This window comes from Rhineura floridana, chromosome 22 (assembly GCF_030035675.1).
Source record: "Rhineura floridana isolate rRhiFlo1 chromosome 22, rRhiFlo1.hap2, whole genome shotgun sequence".
NCBI lineage: Eukaryota > Metazoa > Chordata > Lepidosauria > Squamata > Rhineuridae > Rhineura > Rhineura floridana.
This window is the reverse complement of record NC_084501.1, coordinates 2,023,657-2,042,245: the sequence shown is the minus strand read 5'-3', so window position 1 is coordinate 2,042,245 and position 18,589 is coordinate 2,023,657. Positions and strand designations below refer to the sequence as shown.

The 18,589-nt window shown below is 44.1% G+C and overlaps 1 protein-coding gene across 1 annotated transcript in view; it reads left to right on the top strand.

Moving 5' to 3' along the window:
- The window catches only part of LOC133375034 (neuroblast differentiation-associated protein AHNAK-like), a 67,337-nt gene extending 49,612 nt beyond the window's left edge, over positions 1-17,725 (top strand). The window contains exon 5 of the mRNA XM_061606492.1: positions 122-17,725. Within this exon, the coding sequence (XP_061462476.1) occupies positions 122-16,450 (16,329 nt within the window). The 3' untranslated portion in view covers positions 16,451-17,725. The remainder of the gene's footprint in view (positions 1-121) is intronic.
- Positions 17,726-18,589: the final 864 nt, after the last annotated feature.

Sequence of the window (18,589 nt, the reverse complement as noted above, 5' to 3'; positions counted from 1 at the left end):
TAGATTTAGATATAAGATATAGATTCAGATAGTTGTAGATATAGTTCTATGTGGGTGTAGATGTGAGCCTGTAATGTTTAGACTGTTGGCATTAACAACCCGTTCCTCTTTTCTGTTCCAGAGTGGAGATGATGAAGAGTACAGACGGATTTACACCACAAAAATTGAGCCTCGCCTTAAATCGGAAGATGGTATGGAAGTTGAGCACACAGGAACCCAGAGCAGAACCATTACAGTCACCAAGAGAGTTACTGCTTATACTGTCGATGTCACAGGTCATGAAGGTGCCAAAGAGATTGACATCACCAGTCCAGAATTTAAAATCAAGATTCCGAAACATGAACTTACCCACATTTCTAAAGCAGAGATTGAAACTGAACCTGGGAAAACTGTCATCAAGATCCCACACGTGGATTTGTCGGGGAGAACTTCCCAAATAACAGACTCCCATACTGGGGTGAGAGGAAAACCTGATATTACATATTCTGGACCAACTGTTGAATCGCCCTCTCGAAGGTTGGAATTTGGTGTTCCTGATATCCACATGGAACAGCCAAAGGTGGGGAAAACTGATATCCGAATCTCTGGGCCTCATGTCACTGGTGTAGATCTGAGAACCCAGACAGACTTTAAACCAGGAGGGCAGGAGGCTGGTTTTCATGTTGCAAGGCCTGAAATAAATGGGAAAGCAGGTTGTGTTTCTGTAATAGACTTTAAAGCAGGCGTTAAGCTACCAGAGTCTAGTATCTCAGGCCCTACAATGCAAGGAGATGTAGGAGGGCTGCAAGCTGATGTGTCATTGCCACACCTCAAGGGTCCTTCAGTTGGCATTTCGGGGCCTCAAATTCAAGGTGAACGGAAAGGTCCAAAAGTAGATATCCCCGTGTCATGTGTAGAAGCTTCAGATATCAACATTGGAAGCACAGGAAAGATTGCATTTCCTGCAATGAAAATGCCCAAATTTGGTGTATCTTCTCCAGTTTCTGACATTGAGGTTCCTCAGCTTGATGCAATGGCTCCATCAGTGTCAATCAAAGGCCCGGAAGGATTCCTGAAAGGCCCCAAATGTACAGTGGGGGACTCTGGAATCACACAACCACAGGTGGATGTGGGCCGAAAAGGTCTGGACTTGAAGGGTGGCCTGAAAGTTATCTCCCCAACTTTCGAAGGTCCCAATGTGGATATCAAAGGGCCGAAAGTGGATCTTGGGGCTCCAGATATCAGTCTTGTAGGCGGTGAAGGAAAACTTAAAATACCCCACATGAAACTTCCTAAATTTTCTGCATCTGGCCCTGAAGTGGATGTGACTGTTCCAAAAGGGGGAGTTGACATCTCAGGACCGAAAGTGCATGTACAAGCTCCAGATGTGGCTCTTGAAGCACACGTGAAAGGACCCAAATTTAGCAAGCCTGAAATAGTTGGCCAGACACCCAAAATTTCTATGTCGGATGTTGACTTGAATCTCAAGGGCCCTAAAGTGAAAGGAGCCATGGATGTTTCAGGGCCAAGGGTGGAAGGCAGCTTAAAAGGGCCTGGTATGGATATTAAGGGTCCCAAACTATACACTGGAACTCCCAACGTTGACCTTGAGGGGAGCTTAAAAGGTCCAAAAGTCTCAGTGCCATCCATGAAAACATCGCCAGTAAAAATCCCTGTGCCAGATGTGGACTTGAATGTCAAAGGGCCAAAACTAACAGGAGATGTGGGTGTTTCTGTGCCCAAGATAGAAGGTGACCTCAAGTGGCCCAAGGCAGATATCAAAGGCCCCAAACTGGACATAGCTGCACCTGGCATTGGCATCAAAGGTCCTGAAGGGCAACTGAAAGGTCCTCATGTTAAGATGCCAGCAATGCACGTTAAGGCACCTCAAATATCTATGCCAGACATTGACCTGAACTTAAAAGGCCCCAAAATCAAGGGAGATGTGGATGTTTCTGTTCCGAAAGCAGAAGGAGAATTAAAGGGCCCATCTGTTGATATCAAGGGCCCCAAATTGGACATTGGCACACCAGACATTGAACTTCATGGACCAGAACTCAAAATGCCCAAAATGAAATTGCCTAAATTCAGTGTGCCTGGCTTGAAAGGTGAAGTCCCTGATGTGGACGTGAGTCTTCCAAAGGGGAGCATTGATGTTTCAGGTCCAAAGGTAGACATTGAAGCTCCCACCTTGGACATCAAAGGCCCTGGAGGACAGCTGAAAGGAACTCATGTCAAGATGCCAGCAATGCATGTTAAGGCACCTCAAATATCCATGCCAGACATTGACTTGAACTTAAAAGACCCCAAAATTAAGGGGGGAGTGGATGTTTCTATCCCCAAAGTGGAGGGAGAATTAAAGGGCCCAGCTGTTGATATCAAGGGCCCCAAACTGGACATCGGCACACCAGATGTTGGACTTCACGGGCCTGAGCTCAAGATGCCTAAACTGAAAATGCCCAAATTCAGCATGCCAGGCTTCAAAGCAGAGGTCCCTGATGTGGATGTCAGTGTTCCAACGGGCAGTATTGACATTTCAGGTCCCAAAGTGGACATTGAAGCTCCTGGATTAGATATTGAAGGACCAGAAGGCAAAATTAAAGGCCCCAAATTCAAAATGCCCGAACTAAATATCCAGGCACCAAATATCTCAATGCCGGATGTAGACCTGAACCTGAAGGGGCCAAACCTAAAGGGTGACATGAATGTTTCTGTGCCCAAGATAGAAGGTGACCTCAAGTGGCCCAAGGCAGATATCAAAGGCCCCAAGCTGGACATAGCTGCACCTGGCATTGGCATCAAAGGTCCTGAAGGGCAACTGAAAGGTCCTCATGTTAAGATGCCAGCAATGCACGTTAAGGCACCTCAAATATCTATGCCAGACATTGACCTGAACTTAAAAGGCCCCAAAATCAAGGGAGATGTGGATGTTTCTGTTCCGAAAGCAGAAGGAGAATTAAAGGGCCCATCTGTTGATATCAAGGGCCCCAAATTGGACATTGGCACACCAGACATTGAACTTCATGGACCAGAACTCAAAATGCCCAAAATGAAATTGCCTAAATTCAGTGTGCCTGGCTTGAAAGGTGAAGTCCCTGATGTGGACGTGAGTCTTCCAAAGGGGAGCATTGATGTTTCAGGTCCAAAGGTAGACATTGAAGCTCCCACCTTGGACATCAAAGGCCCTGGAGGACAACTGAAAGGACCTCATGTCAAGATGCCAGCAATACACGTTAAGGCACCTCAAATATCCATGCCAGACATTGACTTGAACTTAAAAGGCCCCAAAATTAAGGGGGGAGTGGATGCTTCTATCCCCAAAGTGGAGGGAGAATTAAAGGGCCCAGCTGTTGATATCAAGGGCCCCAAACTGGACATCGGCACACCAGATGTTGGACTTCACGGGCCTGAACTCAAAATGCCCAAAATGAAATTGCCTAAATTCAGTGTGCCTGGCTTGAAAGGTGAAGTCCCTGATGTGGATGTGAGTCTTCCAAAGGGGAGCATTGATGTTTCAGGTCCAAAGGTAGACATTGAAGCTCCCACCTTGGACATCAAAGGCCCTGGAGGACAACTGAGAGGACCTCATGTCAAGATGCCAGCAATGCACGTTAAGGCACCTCAAATATCCATGCCAGACATTGACTTGAACTTAAAAGGCCCCAAAATCAAGGGAGATGTGGATGTTTCTATCCCCAGAGTGGAGGGAGAATTAAAGGGCCCAGCTGTTGATATTAAGGGCCCCAAACTGGACATCGGCACACCAGATGTTGGACTTCACGGGCCTGAGCTCAAGATGCCTAAACTGAAAATGCCCAAATTCAGCATGCCAGGCTTCAAAGCAGAGGTCCCTGATGTGGATGTCAGTGTTCCAATGGGCAATATTGACATTTCAGGTCCCAAAGTGGACATTGAAGCTCCTGGATTAGATATTGAAGGACCAGAAGGCAAAATTAAAGGCCCCAAATTCAAGATGCCAGACATGCATTTTAAGGCACCTAAAATCTCTATGCCAGATGTGGATTTGAACCTCAAAGGCCCCAAACTGAAAGGAGATCTGGATGTTTCAGCTCCCGGGCTGGATGGCAATTTGAAAGGACCAGAAATTGACATCAAAGGTCCCAAGCTGGACATTGATGCTCCAGATGTTGACCTTCATGGGCCAGAAGGGAAACTGAAAATGCCAAAATTCAAAATGCCAAAGTTTGGAATGCCCAGCTTCAAAGGGGAGGGCCCAGATGTGGACGTAAGCCTCCCGAAAGCAGACCTTGATGTTTCTCTTCCCAATGTAGATGTTGAGGCACCAAGCTTGGACATTGAAGGCCCAGAAGGAAAACTGAAAGGGCCCAAGTTTAAGATGCCTGAACTGAATATCCATGCACCCAAGATGACAATGCCAGATTTTAATCTGAAAGGGCCTAAATTAAAGGGAGATGTTGACATTTCTGGGCCGAAGATAGAAGGTGAACTCAAAGGGCCTCAGGTCGGCATTGAGGGTCCTGAGTTGGATGTTAATGTCCCTGATGTGGAGCTGGAGGGCCCTGAAGGAAAAATTAAAGGTCCCAAATTCAAGATGCCAAAACTGAATATTAAAGCTCCTAAAATCTCCATGCCAGATGTTGACTTGAATCTAAAGGTCCCCAAAATGAAGGGTGAAATGGATGTGACTGTCCCAAAGATTGAGGGTGATCTGAAAGGACCCAGCATTGACGTCAAGGGCCCAAAATTTGATGTAGAACTCCCAGATGTTGATCTTGAAGGCCCAGATGCCAAAATGAAGATGCCCAAGATGAAACTACCAAAGTTTGGGATGCCTGGCTTCAAAGGAGAAGGTCCTGATATTGGTGTGAGCCTTCCCAAAGGAGATCTTGACATTTCGGGACCAAACCTAGATGTTGATATGCCAAGTGTAGACATTGAAGGTCCAGATGGAAAAGTGAAAGGTCCCAGGTTTAAAATGCCTGAAATGCATTTCAAAACGCCCAAAATCTCCATGCCGGATATTGACTTAAACTTGAAAGGACCCAAGCTAAAAGAAGATGTTGATATTTCAGTCCCAAAATTAGAAGGAGAACTGAAGGGCCCCAACATTGGCATCAAGGGTCCCACAGTAGACATAAGTGGTCCAGATGTTGATCTTCACAGTGAGGGAAAACTGAAAATGCCAAAACTGAAGATGCCACATTTTAGCATCTCGACACCCAAACTTGAAGGGCCTGATGTAGATGTGAGCTTGCCAAAAGGAGAGTTTGACATTGCAGGCCCAAAGATTGATGTGGAAGCTCCAGAATTTGATATTGAAGGCCCAGAAGGGAAACTAAAAGGTTCAAAATTTAAGATGCCAAAACTGAATATCAAAGCACCTAAGATCTCCTTGCCTGATGTAGACTTGAATCTCAAGGGCCCTGGAGCAAGAGGGGAGATGGATGTAACTGTTCCAAATATTGAAGGCAATTTGAAAGGACCCCAGATTGATATCAAGGGCCCCAAAATGGACATAGAAGCTCCTGATATTGACTTGGAATGCCCTGAAGGAAAACTGAAAGGATCCAAGTTTAAGATTCCAGAAATGCACATAAAGGCTCCAAAGATCTCTGTGCCAGATGTTGACTTGAATTTGAAAGGTCCTAAACTGAAGGGAGATGTTGACGTTTCTCTTCCAAAAGTAGAAGGTGACTTGAAAGGCCCAGATGTTGATATCAAAGGGCCAAGGTTTAAGATGCCTGAAATGCACCTCAAGGCGCCAAAGATTTCTCTTCCAGATGTTGATTTGAATCTGAAAGGCCCTAAATTGAAGGGAGATGTTGATGTTTCAGTACCAAGGCTGGAAGGTGACCTGAAAGGCCCAGATGTGGACATCAAGGGTCCTAAACTAGACATAGATGCTCCAGATGTTGATATTGAAGGCCCTGAAGGAAAATGGAAGAGTCCTAAGTTTAAGATACCTGAAATGCACATCAAGGCACCAAAAATATCCATGCCAGACTTTGATCTAAACCTAAAAGGTCCCAAAATCAAGGGTGATGCAGATGTTTCAGTCCCCAAACTACAAGGTGATTTGAAAGGACCAGAATTTGATATAAAGGGTCCCAAACTGGATATTGACTCCCCAGATGTTGAGCTTCATGGACCTGAAGGGAAACTGAAAATGCCAAAATTCAAAATGCCAAAATTTGGAATGCCTGGTTTCAAAGGCGAAGGCCCACATGTAGACATAAGCACCCCCAAAGCAGACTTTGATGTTTCTGTTCCTAAAGTTGACATTGAAGCACCAAGTTTGGACATTGAAGGCCCAGAAGGAAAAATTAAAGGGCCCAAGTTTAAGATGCCTGAAATGCACATCAAAGCTCCAAAGATCTCTCTTCCAGATGTTAATTTGAATCTGAAAAGTCCAAAACTGAAGGGAGATGTTGATGTCTCAGTTCCAAGGCTGGAAGGTGACCTGAAAGGCCCAGATGTGGACATCAAGGGTCCCAAATTGGACATTGATGCTCCTGATGTTGAGATTGAAGGTCCTGATGGAAAGTGGAAAGGTCCTAAGTTCAAGATGCCCGACATGCATTTTAAAGCCCCCAAAATCTCAATGCCAGATTTTGACTTGAACCTGAAAGGTCCCAAAGTGAAGGGGGATGTGGATGTTGCTTTACCAAAGTTGGAAGGTGATCTGGAAGGACCTGATGTTGACATCAAAGGGCCAAAACTGGACATTGATGCTCCTGACATTGAGACTCCAGAAGGCAAGTGGAAAAGCCCCAAATTCAAGATGCCAGAAATGCACATTAAAGCACCTAAAATCTCCATGCCTGACATTGATTTGAATCTAAGAGGTCCCAAAGTCAAAGGTGATCTGGATGTGTCTGTGCCAAAGCTGGAGGGTGACTTGAAAGGCCCAGACATGGACATCAAAGGGCCCAAATTGGATGTTAACCTTCCTGATGTTGATCTAGAGGGTCCTGAAGGGAAGTTGAAGGGCCCCAAATTTAAAATGCCCGAAATGCATATTAAAGCTCCCAAAATCTCCATGCCAGATTTTGACCTTGGTTTGAAAGGACCCAAAGTGAAGGGGGATTTTGATGCTTCCCTGCCAAAGGTAGAAGGTGATCTGAAAGGCCCTGACATTAACATCAAAGGTCCTAAAGTTGGTGTTGATATTCCTGATGTTGATATTGAAGGACCTGAAGGAAAACTCAAAGGTCCCAAATTTAAGATGCCAGAAATGCATTTTAATGTTCCTAAAATCTCTATGCCAGACATTGATTTGAACTGGAGAGGCCCTAAAATTAAAGGAGATGCTGATATTTCTGTACCTAAACTGGAGGGTGACTTGAAAGGTCCAGCTGTTGATATCAAGGGTCCCAAACTGGATGTTGATGTTCCTGATGTTGAGATTGAAGGCCCTGATGGAAAGTTGAAGGGTCCCAAATTTAAAATGCCTGAAATGAACATCAAAGGACCCAAAATTTCCATGCCAGATTTTGACCTGAACTTGAAGGGTCCCAAACTAAAGGGGGATGTTGATGTTTCTTTGCCAAAGTTAGGGGCAGATCTGAAAGGACCAGGTGTTGATATTAAAGCCCCAAAATTAGATATTGATGCTCCTAACATCAATATAGAGGGTCCAGAGGGAAAGGTTAAAGGTCCAAAATTTAAGATGCCTGAAATGCACATCAAGGCTCCTAAAATCTCCATGCCAGACATTGATTTGAATCTGAAGGGCCCTAAACTAAAGGGAGATGTTGATGTTTCTGTTCCAAAGCTGGAAGGTGACCTGAAAGGCCCAGATGTGGACATCAAGGGTCCCAAATTGGACATTGATGCCCCTGATGTTGAGATTGAAGGTCCTGATGGAAAATGGAAAGGTCCTAAGTTCAAGATGCCTGATATGCACTTTAAAGCCCCCAAAATCTCCATGCCAGATTTTGACTTGAACTTGAAAGGTCCCAAAGTGAAGGGGGATGTGGATGTGTCTGTACCGAAGTTGGAAGGTGATCTGAAAGGCCCTGACATTGACATCAAAGGACCCAAACTAGATGTGGATGTTCCTGATATTGAACTTGAAGGTCCAGAAGGCAAGTGGAAAGGCCCCAAGTTTAAGATGCCAGAAATGCATATCAAAGCACCAAAAATCTCCATGCCAGATGTTGATTTGAATTTGAAGGGTCCGAAACTAAAAGGAGATGTGGATGTTTCTCTACCAAAGATGGAAGGTGAATTGAAAGGACCTGACATTGACATCAAAGGCCCCAAATTGGACATTGACGCACCAGATGTTGACTTGCATGGTCCAGAAGGAAAGCTTAAAATGCCCAAATTTAAAATGCCCAAATTTGGAATGCCTGGCTTCAAGGGGGAAGGCCCTGAACTGGATGTAAATCTCCCAAAGGGAGACATTGAAGGTCCTGAGTTAGACATTGAAGGTCCAGATGGCAAAATTAAAGGCCCCAAGTTTAAGATGCCAGAAATGCACATCAAAGCACCAAAAATCTCCATGCCAGATGTTGATTTGAATTTGAAGGGTCCGAAACTAAAAGGAGATGTGGATGTTTCTCTACCAAAGATGGAAGGTGAATTGAAAGGACCTGACATTGACATCAAAGGCCCCAAATTGGACATTGACGCACCAGATGTTGACTTGCATGGTCCAGAAGGCAAGCTTAAAATGCCCAAATTTAAAATGCCCAAATTTGGAATGCCTGGCTTCAAGGGGGAAGGCCCTTCGGTGGATGTGAGCTTACCCAAGGGAGAGATGGATATATCTGGCCCCAAACTAGACATTGAAACTCGTGATTTGGAAATTGAGGGACCCGAAGGAAAATTAAGAGGTCCCAAGTTTAAGAAACCTGAAATGCATTTTAATGTTCCAAAAATCTCAATGCCAGATATTGACTTGAATTTGAAAGGTCCAAAATTAAGGGGTGAGATGGAAGGTGACATTAAAGGTCCTAATGTTGAATTGAAGGGACCTGGCATTGACATAGAGACACCAAAAATAGATATTGAAGGAAAACCAAAGAAATCAAGATTCAAGCTTCCAAAGTTTAGTTTTCCTGGTACAAAGGTTCATACCCCAGAGGTTGATGTGAAGCTTAAGAAACCAGATGTTGATATTTCGGGGCCTAAAGTTGATGTTCAAGGTCCAGATGTTGATATCCATGGAAAAGGGAAAGGTCCCAAATTTAAAATGCCTTCCTTGAATATTTCATCACCTAAAGTTTCAATGCCCGATGTGGAATTAAATGTGAAAGGGCCTAAATTAAAAGGTGACCTTGATGTTTCTGCACCAAGCCTGGAAGGGGATTTGAAAGGTCCTGACATTGACATCAAAGGCCCCAAGTTGGACATTGATGCACCAGATGTTGATCTCCATGGACCAGAAGGCAAACTCAAAATGCCCAAATTTAGAATGCCCAAATTCGGAATGCCAGGCTTCAAAGGGGAAGGTCCTGAGGTGGATATAAACCTTCCCAAAGCAGATATTGATGTATCAGGACCCAAAATGGACATTGAAATGCCTGACTTGGAAATAGAAGGCCCAGAGGGCAAGATCAAGGGTCCCAAACTGAAGATGCCTGAAATGCATTTTAATGTCCCCAAAATTTCAATGCCAGACATAGATTTGAATTTAAAAGGTCCTAAATTGAAAGGAGATGTTGATATTTCAGTTCCAAAGCTGGAAGGTAACTTAAAAGGCCCAGATGTTGATATCAAGGGTCCAAAACTGGATGTTGACCTTCCTGATGTTGAGATTGAAGGTCCTGAAGGAAAACTCAAAGGGCCCAAATTTAAGATGCCAGATATGCATTTTAAAACCCCTAAAATCTCCATGCCAGATTTTGATTTGAACCTCAAAGGTCCCAAAGTGAAGGGGGATGTGGATGTCTCAGTTCCAAAAATGGAAGGTGGCTTGAAAGGTCCAGAAGTGGACATCAAAGGCCCCAAATTGGATGTTGATATCCCTGATATTGATATAGAAGGGCCTGATGGAAAACTGAAAGGGCCCAAGTTCAAGATGCCTGATATGCACTTTAAGACACCCAAAATCTCCATGCCAGATTTCGATCTAAATCTCAAAGGCCCCAAACTGAAGGGAGATGTGGATGTTTCTGTGCCAAAGTTGGAAGGTGATCTGAAGGGTCCTGAAATTGATCTCAAAGGACCCAAAGTAGATGTAGACATTCCTGACGTTCAACTTGAAGGTCCAGAAGGAAAGTGGAAAGGTCCTAAATTTAAGATGCCTGAAATGAACATCAAAGCACCTAAAATCTCCATGCCAGATGTGGATTTCAACCTCAAGGGCCCCAAACTGAAAGGTGATCTAGATGTTTCAGCTCCTGGGTTGGAAGGCGATTTGAAAGGACCAGAAATTGACATCAAAGGTCCCAAGCTGGACATTGATGCTCCAGATGTTGACCTTCATGGGCCAGAAGGGAAACTGAAAATGCCAAAATTCAAAATGCCAAAATTTGGAATGCCTAGCTTCAAAGGGGAGGGCCCAGATGTGGACATAAGCCTTCCTAAAGCAGACCTTGATGTTTCTCTTCCCAATGTAGACATTGATGCACCTGGCTTGGACGTTGAAGGCCCAGAAGGAAAACTGAAAGGGCCGAAGTTTAAAATGCCGGACATGCACATCAAAGCTCCCAAAATTTCCATGCCGGACATTGATTTGAATCTGAAGGGCCCTAAACTGAAGGGAGATGCTGATGTTTCCGTTCCAAAGCTGGGAGGTGACCTGAAAGGTCCAGCCGTGGATATCAAGGGTCCCAAATTGGACATTGATGCTCCTGATGTTGAGATTGAAGGCCCTGATGGAAAGTGGAAAGGGCCAAAGTTCAAGATGCCCGATATGCACTTTAAGACACCCAAAATCTCCATGCCAGATTTCGATCTAAATCTCAAAGGGCCAAAAATGAAAGGTGATGTGGATGTGTCTGTACCAAAGTTGGAAGGTGATCTCAAGGGCCCCAATGTGGATATCAAAGGGCCAAAATTAGATGTAGACGTTCCTGATGTTGAACTTGAAGGTCCAGAAGGAAAGTGGAAAGGTCCTAAATTTAAGATGCCAGACATGCATTTTAAGGCACCTAAAATCTCCATGCCAGATGTGGATCTGAACCTCAAAGGCCCCAAACTGAAAGGTGATCTGGATGTTTCAGCTCCCGGGCTGGAAGGCGATTTGAAAGGACCAGAAATTGACATCAAAGGTCCCAAACTAGACATTGATGCTCCAGATGTTGACCTTCATGGTCCTGAAGGGAAACTGAAAATGCCAAAATTCAAAATGCCAAAATTTGGAATGCCTAGCTTCAAAGGGGAGGGCCCAGATGTGGACATAAGCCTTCCTAAAGCAGACCTTGATGTTTCTCTTCCCAAAGTAGACATTGATGCACCTGGCTTGGACGTTGAAGGCCCAGAAGGAAAACTGAAAGGGCCGAAGTTTAAAATGCCGGACATGCACATCAAAGCTCCCAAAATCTCCATGCCGGACATTGATTTGAATCTGAAAGGCCCTAAACTGAAGGGAGATGTTGATGTTTCCGTTCCAAAGCTGGAAGGTGACCTGAAAGGCCCAGCTGTGGATATCAAGGGTCCCAAATTGGACTTTGATGCTCCTGATGTTGAGATTGAAGGCCCTGATGGAAAGTGGAAAGGGCCAAAGTTCAAGATGCCCGATATGCACTTTAAGACACCCAAAATCTCCATGCCAGACTTTGACTTGAACTTGAAAGGTCCTAAAGTAAAGGGGGATGTGGATGTGTCTGTACCAAAGTTGGAAGGTGATCTGAAAGGCCCTGACATCGACCTCAAAGGACCCAAAGTAGATGTAGACATTCCTGATGTTGAACTTGAAGGTCCAGAAGGAAAGTGGAAAGGTCCTAAGTTTAAGATGCCAGACATGCATTTTAAGGCACCTAAAATCTCTATGCCAGATGTGGATTTCAACCTCAAAGGCCCCAAACTGAAAGGTGATCTGGATGTTTCAGCTCCTGGGCTGGAAGGCGATTTGAAAGGACCAGAAATTGACATCAAAGGTCCCAAGCTGGACATTGATGCTCCAGATGTTGACCTTCATGGGCCAGAAGGGAAACTGAAAATGCCAAAATTCAAAATGCCAAAGTTTGGAATGCCCAGCTTCAAAGGGGAGGGCCCAGATGTGGACGTAAGCCTCCCGAAAGCAGACCTTGATGTTTCTCTTCCCAATGTAGATGTTGAGGCACCGAGCTTGGACATTGAAGGCCCAGAAGGAAAACTGAAAGGGCCGAAGTTTAAAATGCCGGACATGCACATCAAAGCTCCCCAAATCTCCATGCCAGACATTGATCTGAATCTGAAAGGCCCTAAACTGAAAGGAGATGTTGATGTTTCCATTCCAAAGCTGGAAGGTGACCTGAAAGGTCCAGCCGTGGACATCAAGGGTCCTAAATTGGACATTGATGCTCCTGATGTTGAGATTGAAGGCCCTGATGGAAAGTGGAAAGGGCCAAAGTTCAAGATGCCCGATATGCACTTTAAGACACCCAAAATCTCCATGCCAGATTTCGATCTAAATCTCAGAGGGCCAAAAATGAAAGGTGATGTGGATGTGTCTGTACCAAAGTTGGAAGGTGATCTCAAGGGCCCCAATGTGGATATCAAAGGGCCAAAATTAGATGTAGACGTTCCTGATGTTGAACTTGAAGGTCCAGAAGGAAAGTGGAAAGGTCCTAAATTTAAGATGCCAGACATGCATTTTAAGGCACCTAAAATCTCCATGCCGGATATGAACCTCAACCTGAAAGGGCCTAAAGTTAAAGGCGACATGGATGTTTCCACCCCAAAATTAGAAGGGGATCTAAGAGGTCCTGAAATAGACATCAAAGGTCCTAAGATAGATTTTCCTGACATTGATATTGAGGGACCGGATGGAAAACTGAGGGGACCCAAGGTGAAGATGCCTGAAATGAACATCAAAGCTCCAAAAATATCCATGCCAGATGTTGACCTTAACTTGAAGGGCCCAAACCTGAAGGGAGATGTGGACATATCTCTGCCCAAGATAGAAGGTGATGTGAAGGGACCGGATATTGATATAAAGGGCCCCAAACTGGATGTTGCAGTGCCTGATGTTGAGTTGGAATGTCCTGAAGGAAAACTTAAAAGTCCCAAGTTTAAGATGCCCGACATGCATTTTAAAGCCCCCAAAATTTCCATGCCAGATTTTGACTTGAATCTGAAAGGTCCCAAGTTGAAAGGTCCACAAGTTGAAGGTGGCTTGGAAGGTCCAGAGTTTGATATCAAAGGGCCCAAACTGGACATTGATGCTCCCAATGTTGACCTCAAGGCTCCAGAAGGGAAATGGAAAGGCCCCACATTTAAGATGCCTGAAATGCAGATTAAAACACCCAAAGTCTCCACGCCTGATGTAGATCTCAATCTAAAAGGACCTCAGATGAAAGGTGACCTCAATGTTTCTGGGCCAAAACTTGAAGGGGACTTGACAGGTCCTGAAATTGACATCAAATGCCCTAGAGTGGACATTAATGCTCCCAATGTTGATATTCATGGACCAGATGGAAAGGTGAAATTCCCCAAGATGAAGATACCCAAATTTGGCATGCCTGAGTTCAAAGGAGAAGGGCCTCATGTAGATGTAAATCTACCCAGAGGAGAATTAGAATTATCAGGCCCTAAGGTCAACATTGAAGCTCCCAACTTGGACATAGAAGGACCAGAAGGGCAACTGAAGGGCCCTAAGGTCAAGATGCCTGAAATGCATTTCAAGACACCTAAAATCTCCATGCCAGAGATTGACTTAAATCTAAAAGGACATAAAGTGAAGGGTGATGTCGATGTCTCCATTCCCAAGATTGAAGGCAACTTAAAAGGTCCAGGGATTGATATTCACGGGCCAGGAATTGAAGCTAAAGGCCCAGAGATTGACTTGGAGTGTCCAGATGTGAATGTTGAAGGGCCCGAGGGAAATGTTAAACTCCCCAAATTTAAAATGCCAAAATTTGGGTTTGGAGCAAAAAGCCCCAAGGCAGATGTAAAATCTCCCACCCTGGATGTCTCCTTTCCAGAAGGCGAAGTGAATGTTGAATCTCCTGACATAGCCACTTCTGGAAAAGGGAAGAAAAGCAAATTTAAAATGCCCAAACTCCACATGAGCGGACCTAAAATTAAAGGCAAGAAGGCTGGCTTTGATGTGAGTGGAGAGATGGATACAAGTGTGAAATCACCGGATTTAGAAGGAAGTCTTTCTGTCCCGGAAGCCACACTAAAGGGGGACATGAACATCAAGTCACCAAAGGGAAAGAAACCTGTGTTTGGGAAAATATCTTTTCCTGATGTTGAGTTTGATATTAAATCACCTATATTCAAGGCTGATGCTTCTTTGCCGAAGGTGGAAGGAGAAATCAAAGCACCAGGAATAGATGTCTCATCACCAGCTCTAAAATCTCCAGGTCTTGACATTACAGTTCCTAGTGGAAGTGCCAGTCTCCCTGATGTTAACATTGGAGGTCCTGACATCAGTCTTAAGAAACCAAAGTTCAAACTCTCAAGTGGAAATGTTGATCTGACTGGTCCCAAATTGGAAGGAGATCTCAGAGTACCTAGTATTGATGCAAATGTTAGTGCTCCTGACATCAATCTGAAAGGTCCATCAGTGAATCTGCCCTCTGTGGATGTTTCTGCCCCTTCTGTCTCAGCCCCTGATCTTGACATTAACTTGAAAGGACCAAAGCTAAAAGGTGACATTGAGCTTCCTAAGGCAGAACTACAAGGCCCAGAAGGGAAATTGAAACTCCCAAAATTTGCCTTGCCTAAAATTGGGAAGCCAGGCATGAAACTGGAGGGGCCTGATGTGGATCTTCAAGGACAGCTGCCCTCAGCAAGCATTGATGTTTCGGCCCCAAGTGTGAGTGCTCCTGCAATTGATGTGAGCTTGAAAGGACCAAAAGTAGGAGGAGACTTGGGTCTTTCTGGTGATGTTAAAGGTCCAAAGATAGGATTTGGCGCACCAGATGTTGACATTGGTAGTTTTGAAGGGAAGCTTAAAATGCCAAAGTCCCCAAGTCTAGATGTCAATGTGAGTGCTCCAGACCTAGATGTGAAAGGGCCGAAAGTGAAAATGACCTCTGGAGGAGGCATTTCTGCACCGGATTTTGATATGAATCTGAAAGGACCAAAGATCAAAGGAGATCTCGGCATTTCTGGTGGCATTACATCTCCCAAGGTGGCTGTCGAAGCACCCAGCATTGGCATGGAAGGTTCTGGAGGTGGAATTAAGCTTCCTTCCATGAAGCTGCCGCAGTTTGGCATCTCCAGCCCTCATGGTGAAGGAGTGAATATTTCAGGACCACACATCAAAGGACCTGAAGTAGATTTCAGAGGACACAACATTTCTGCCCCAGCCCTCGACCTGAACATGAAAGGACCAAGTTTGAAAGGTGACATTCATATGAAAGGTCAAGAAATCAGAGTGGGGGCACCTGGTGTGAAGATTTCTGGCATGGGCTTGGACACTAGTGCTCCTGATGTCAGCTTGAGAGGACCTTCACTCAATGTGTCAGCTCCCAAAGTTTCTGGACCAGACTTTGACATCAGTTTGAAAGGGCCTAAGGTCAAAGGAGGTCTTGATATTTCGAAAGATGTCAAAACTCCAGAGCTAAATATTGGCATCCAAGGTGCTGGAGGCCTTCAAGTTTCTGGGCCAAAGGCAGGGGGTGATCTCAAAGGTCCCAAATTAGAGCTCAAAGGTCCTTCTGTTGGGGTGAATGTTCCACATGGCCATTTAGAAAGTCCATCTGGAAAAGTGTCATTTCCCAAGATGAAAATACCAAAATTTGTGGTTTCAGGACAAGAGCTAACAGGAAGGGAAGTTGGAGTTGATGTTGAGTTCCCTCAAGTACCAGAAGCAAGCCTCCATGCCGGGGCAATGAATGTTGAATTGGAAGAGCCTGACATTAAGCTTAAGAAATCTAAAATTAAAATGCCAAAGTTTGCTTTCTCCAAATCTAAGGTCAAAGGCAGTGTTGGCTCCCCAGAGATCTCAGCGTCTGTTTCAGGGTGCGAAGGGGAACTAAAAACGAGTCTAGGTTCCTTGGAGGGTGATGTGGAAGTAGAAGGGTCTGCCTCTCCCAAAGGGAAGTTTTCCTTCTTTAAGACCAAAAAGTCACGGCATCGCTCCTCATCCTTTAGTGATGAGCATTCCTCCCATTCGACACCGACAGGCACGCTGGAGCATGAGGGAGACAAAGGCAAGCACGCCAAGCTGAAATTTGGTACATTTGGGGGAATAGGGTCAAAAACTAAAGGTTCTTATGAGGTAACGGGAAGTGATGAGGAAGGGGGAAAGGTGCAGGGGAGTGGGGCCTCGCTAGCGTCCAAGAAGTCTCGGCTGTCATCTTCCTCAAGTAATGACAGCGGGACAAAGGTGGGCGTACGAATGCCAGCGGTAGAGTTGACTGTGGCGAAGAAGAAAGAGTAAAACAGGAAATTCTTGTGTACATAATTGCCTCTGCGTGTATATATCTCTGTCTCCCTTCTGTGTGTATATATAAATTTCCTAGCTTGAAATTCTCAGCAATAAAACAGGTGATGCCCAGTGAAATGGTAGGCCTTAACTGAAAAATAACTACTGTTTTACTGAGATCAGGGAGTTGTCCACCGTCATTCGATCTTCCATAGATATATACACATATATGACAGAAACTGATACAGCTGCTTTGTTTTGTTACATTCTTAAGCAGTGATATGGCAGGTAAACCCGTACTGCTATCCCAGAATGCACTGTCATGCTTCCCACAATGCATTGTGGCTTTGAGAACAGTGAGTTGTGCCAATTTTTTTAAAAAGCAGCCGTACACGCATAAAAGCTGCTCGGTGAATCAGCTGTATCAGTTTGAATTAAACAGTATAATTTGTGCCAAGGATAATTGTGTGAGGGGCACTTGTGCTGACTACCAGTCAAAAAGAGGAAGAGCCTAGATTTTTGTGATATTTAAAGCTGTGCCATGAGAAAGATGGATGTACAGTTCCTCGGAAGTATTTTGGAAGTTTTCTCTTGCGTTCAGGGTTAGGGTTTGCGCTTTGTACGCTGAGAGCATTACGTTTACTTTAGCAAGCTTTAAAAAATATATATTATATATATAATTTTCAATTTGCTAAATATCTTCAGTGTTGATCTATGGCAATGTTTTACATTTTAATGACTTTTTTCACTTCTTTCTGCGGGGGGACGGTGGCTAAAATTTCTATCATTTAAAAAGTGGATGTATTAAAAAAACACTGTAAAAATATATAGATGCAACTGAGATGTGTCAAATTTGGGGTCTCGCAAACAGTCTTACATTGCTGTAAACAGGTTAAACTTTGCATTAGTTTGATAAAAAGACAGATGTAATAAAGCACCCATAGTTTAATTTAATATAATTTTTGTTTGGTTAAAAAAGTCATGATAAAATAATCAAAAACTTTGTTACATTCTGACATCATCTTAGCTGTCTCCATATATTTGTTATTTTTGTATAATAAGATGGAACTTTGCTGAGTTGTGGAGCAAACTTCTTTGGAGGACTTCTCTATTCCCTCCCACCTTACAGATGCTATTTGTTATCTTTTTTGTTGTTGTTAACAAATGTATCTCTATTTTAAAACAAAACAGTAAAAGGAAAATTATTTCAGCACTTTAATGGCAAATTAATTGAGAATGTATGGAGGCTGATCTTGTAAAATGGAAATAAACTGTTTATTAACCTTTTGATCTCCTGCACCCTTTTATTTCCCAAAATTCCAATCATTTCATCTTCTTTTTCAGCATTAATAATAACCCGTCAGATTGCCCATTTTAAAACACAGACTTTGGGTTCACTCTTAACAGCCACCCCAACCTTCCCAAAGCTGAGTGGGGAGATCTGAATGGGACTTCTAAGCGCAGCCAGAAGAACCAACTTAGAAGACCTCCCCCCCCCCCGCTCGCACCATTAGGCAACCTGCTTTAACCAGCGTTTCTGATTGTGAGGAGACTTCAAAGCACATTCAGTTGAATGCAGTTTAGAAGCCTCCTTAAGATCTTCCCATTCAGTGCAGGGTAGTTGGGGATGGAACAGGCACCCCCAGCATATGCCTTCAACCCCTTACACAATTTGCATCCTCACAATTTCGGGCTGAACACCTGAACCAGGATTAGTGATGAACCCAGAGGAGGGTCTCACAAGAAACACACCAGAGTGAGGTGTGTTTTTAAGTATTTGAGATGCAAAATTGCAACCAACAATGTTTGTAGTATAAAAGAACTTACTGTGCATTAGGTACTTTGAACATACGAAGTTGCCTTCTACCAGATTGGACTGTTTGTCCAAGCTCAGTATGGTCTACCCTGAGTGACAGCGGCACGTCACGCTCAAGCAAAAAGGGGTCCATCCTATCACCTGCTGCCTAGTCTTTTTTAAACTGAAGATGCCAGAGACTGAACATGAGACCTTCTGTGCATGCAAAGGAGGTAATAATAATAATAAATTTTATTTCTAAGTCGCCTATCTGGCCGTATGAAACGGCCACTCTAGGCAACGTACAAAAGAATAAAATAACATATAAATACAAATGAACAGCAACTCTACATAATCAA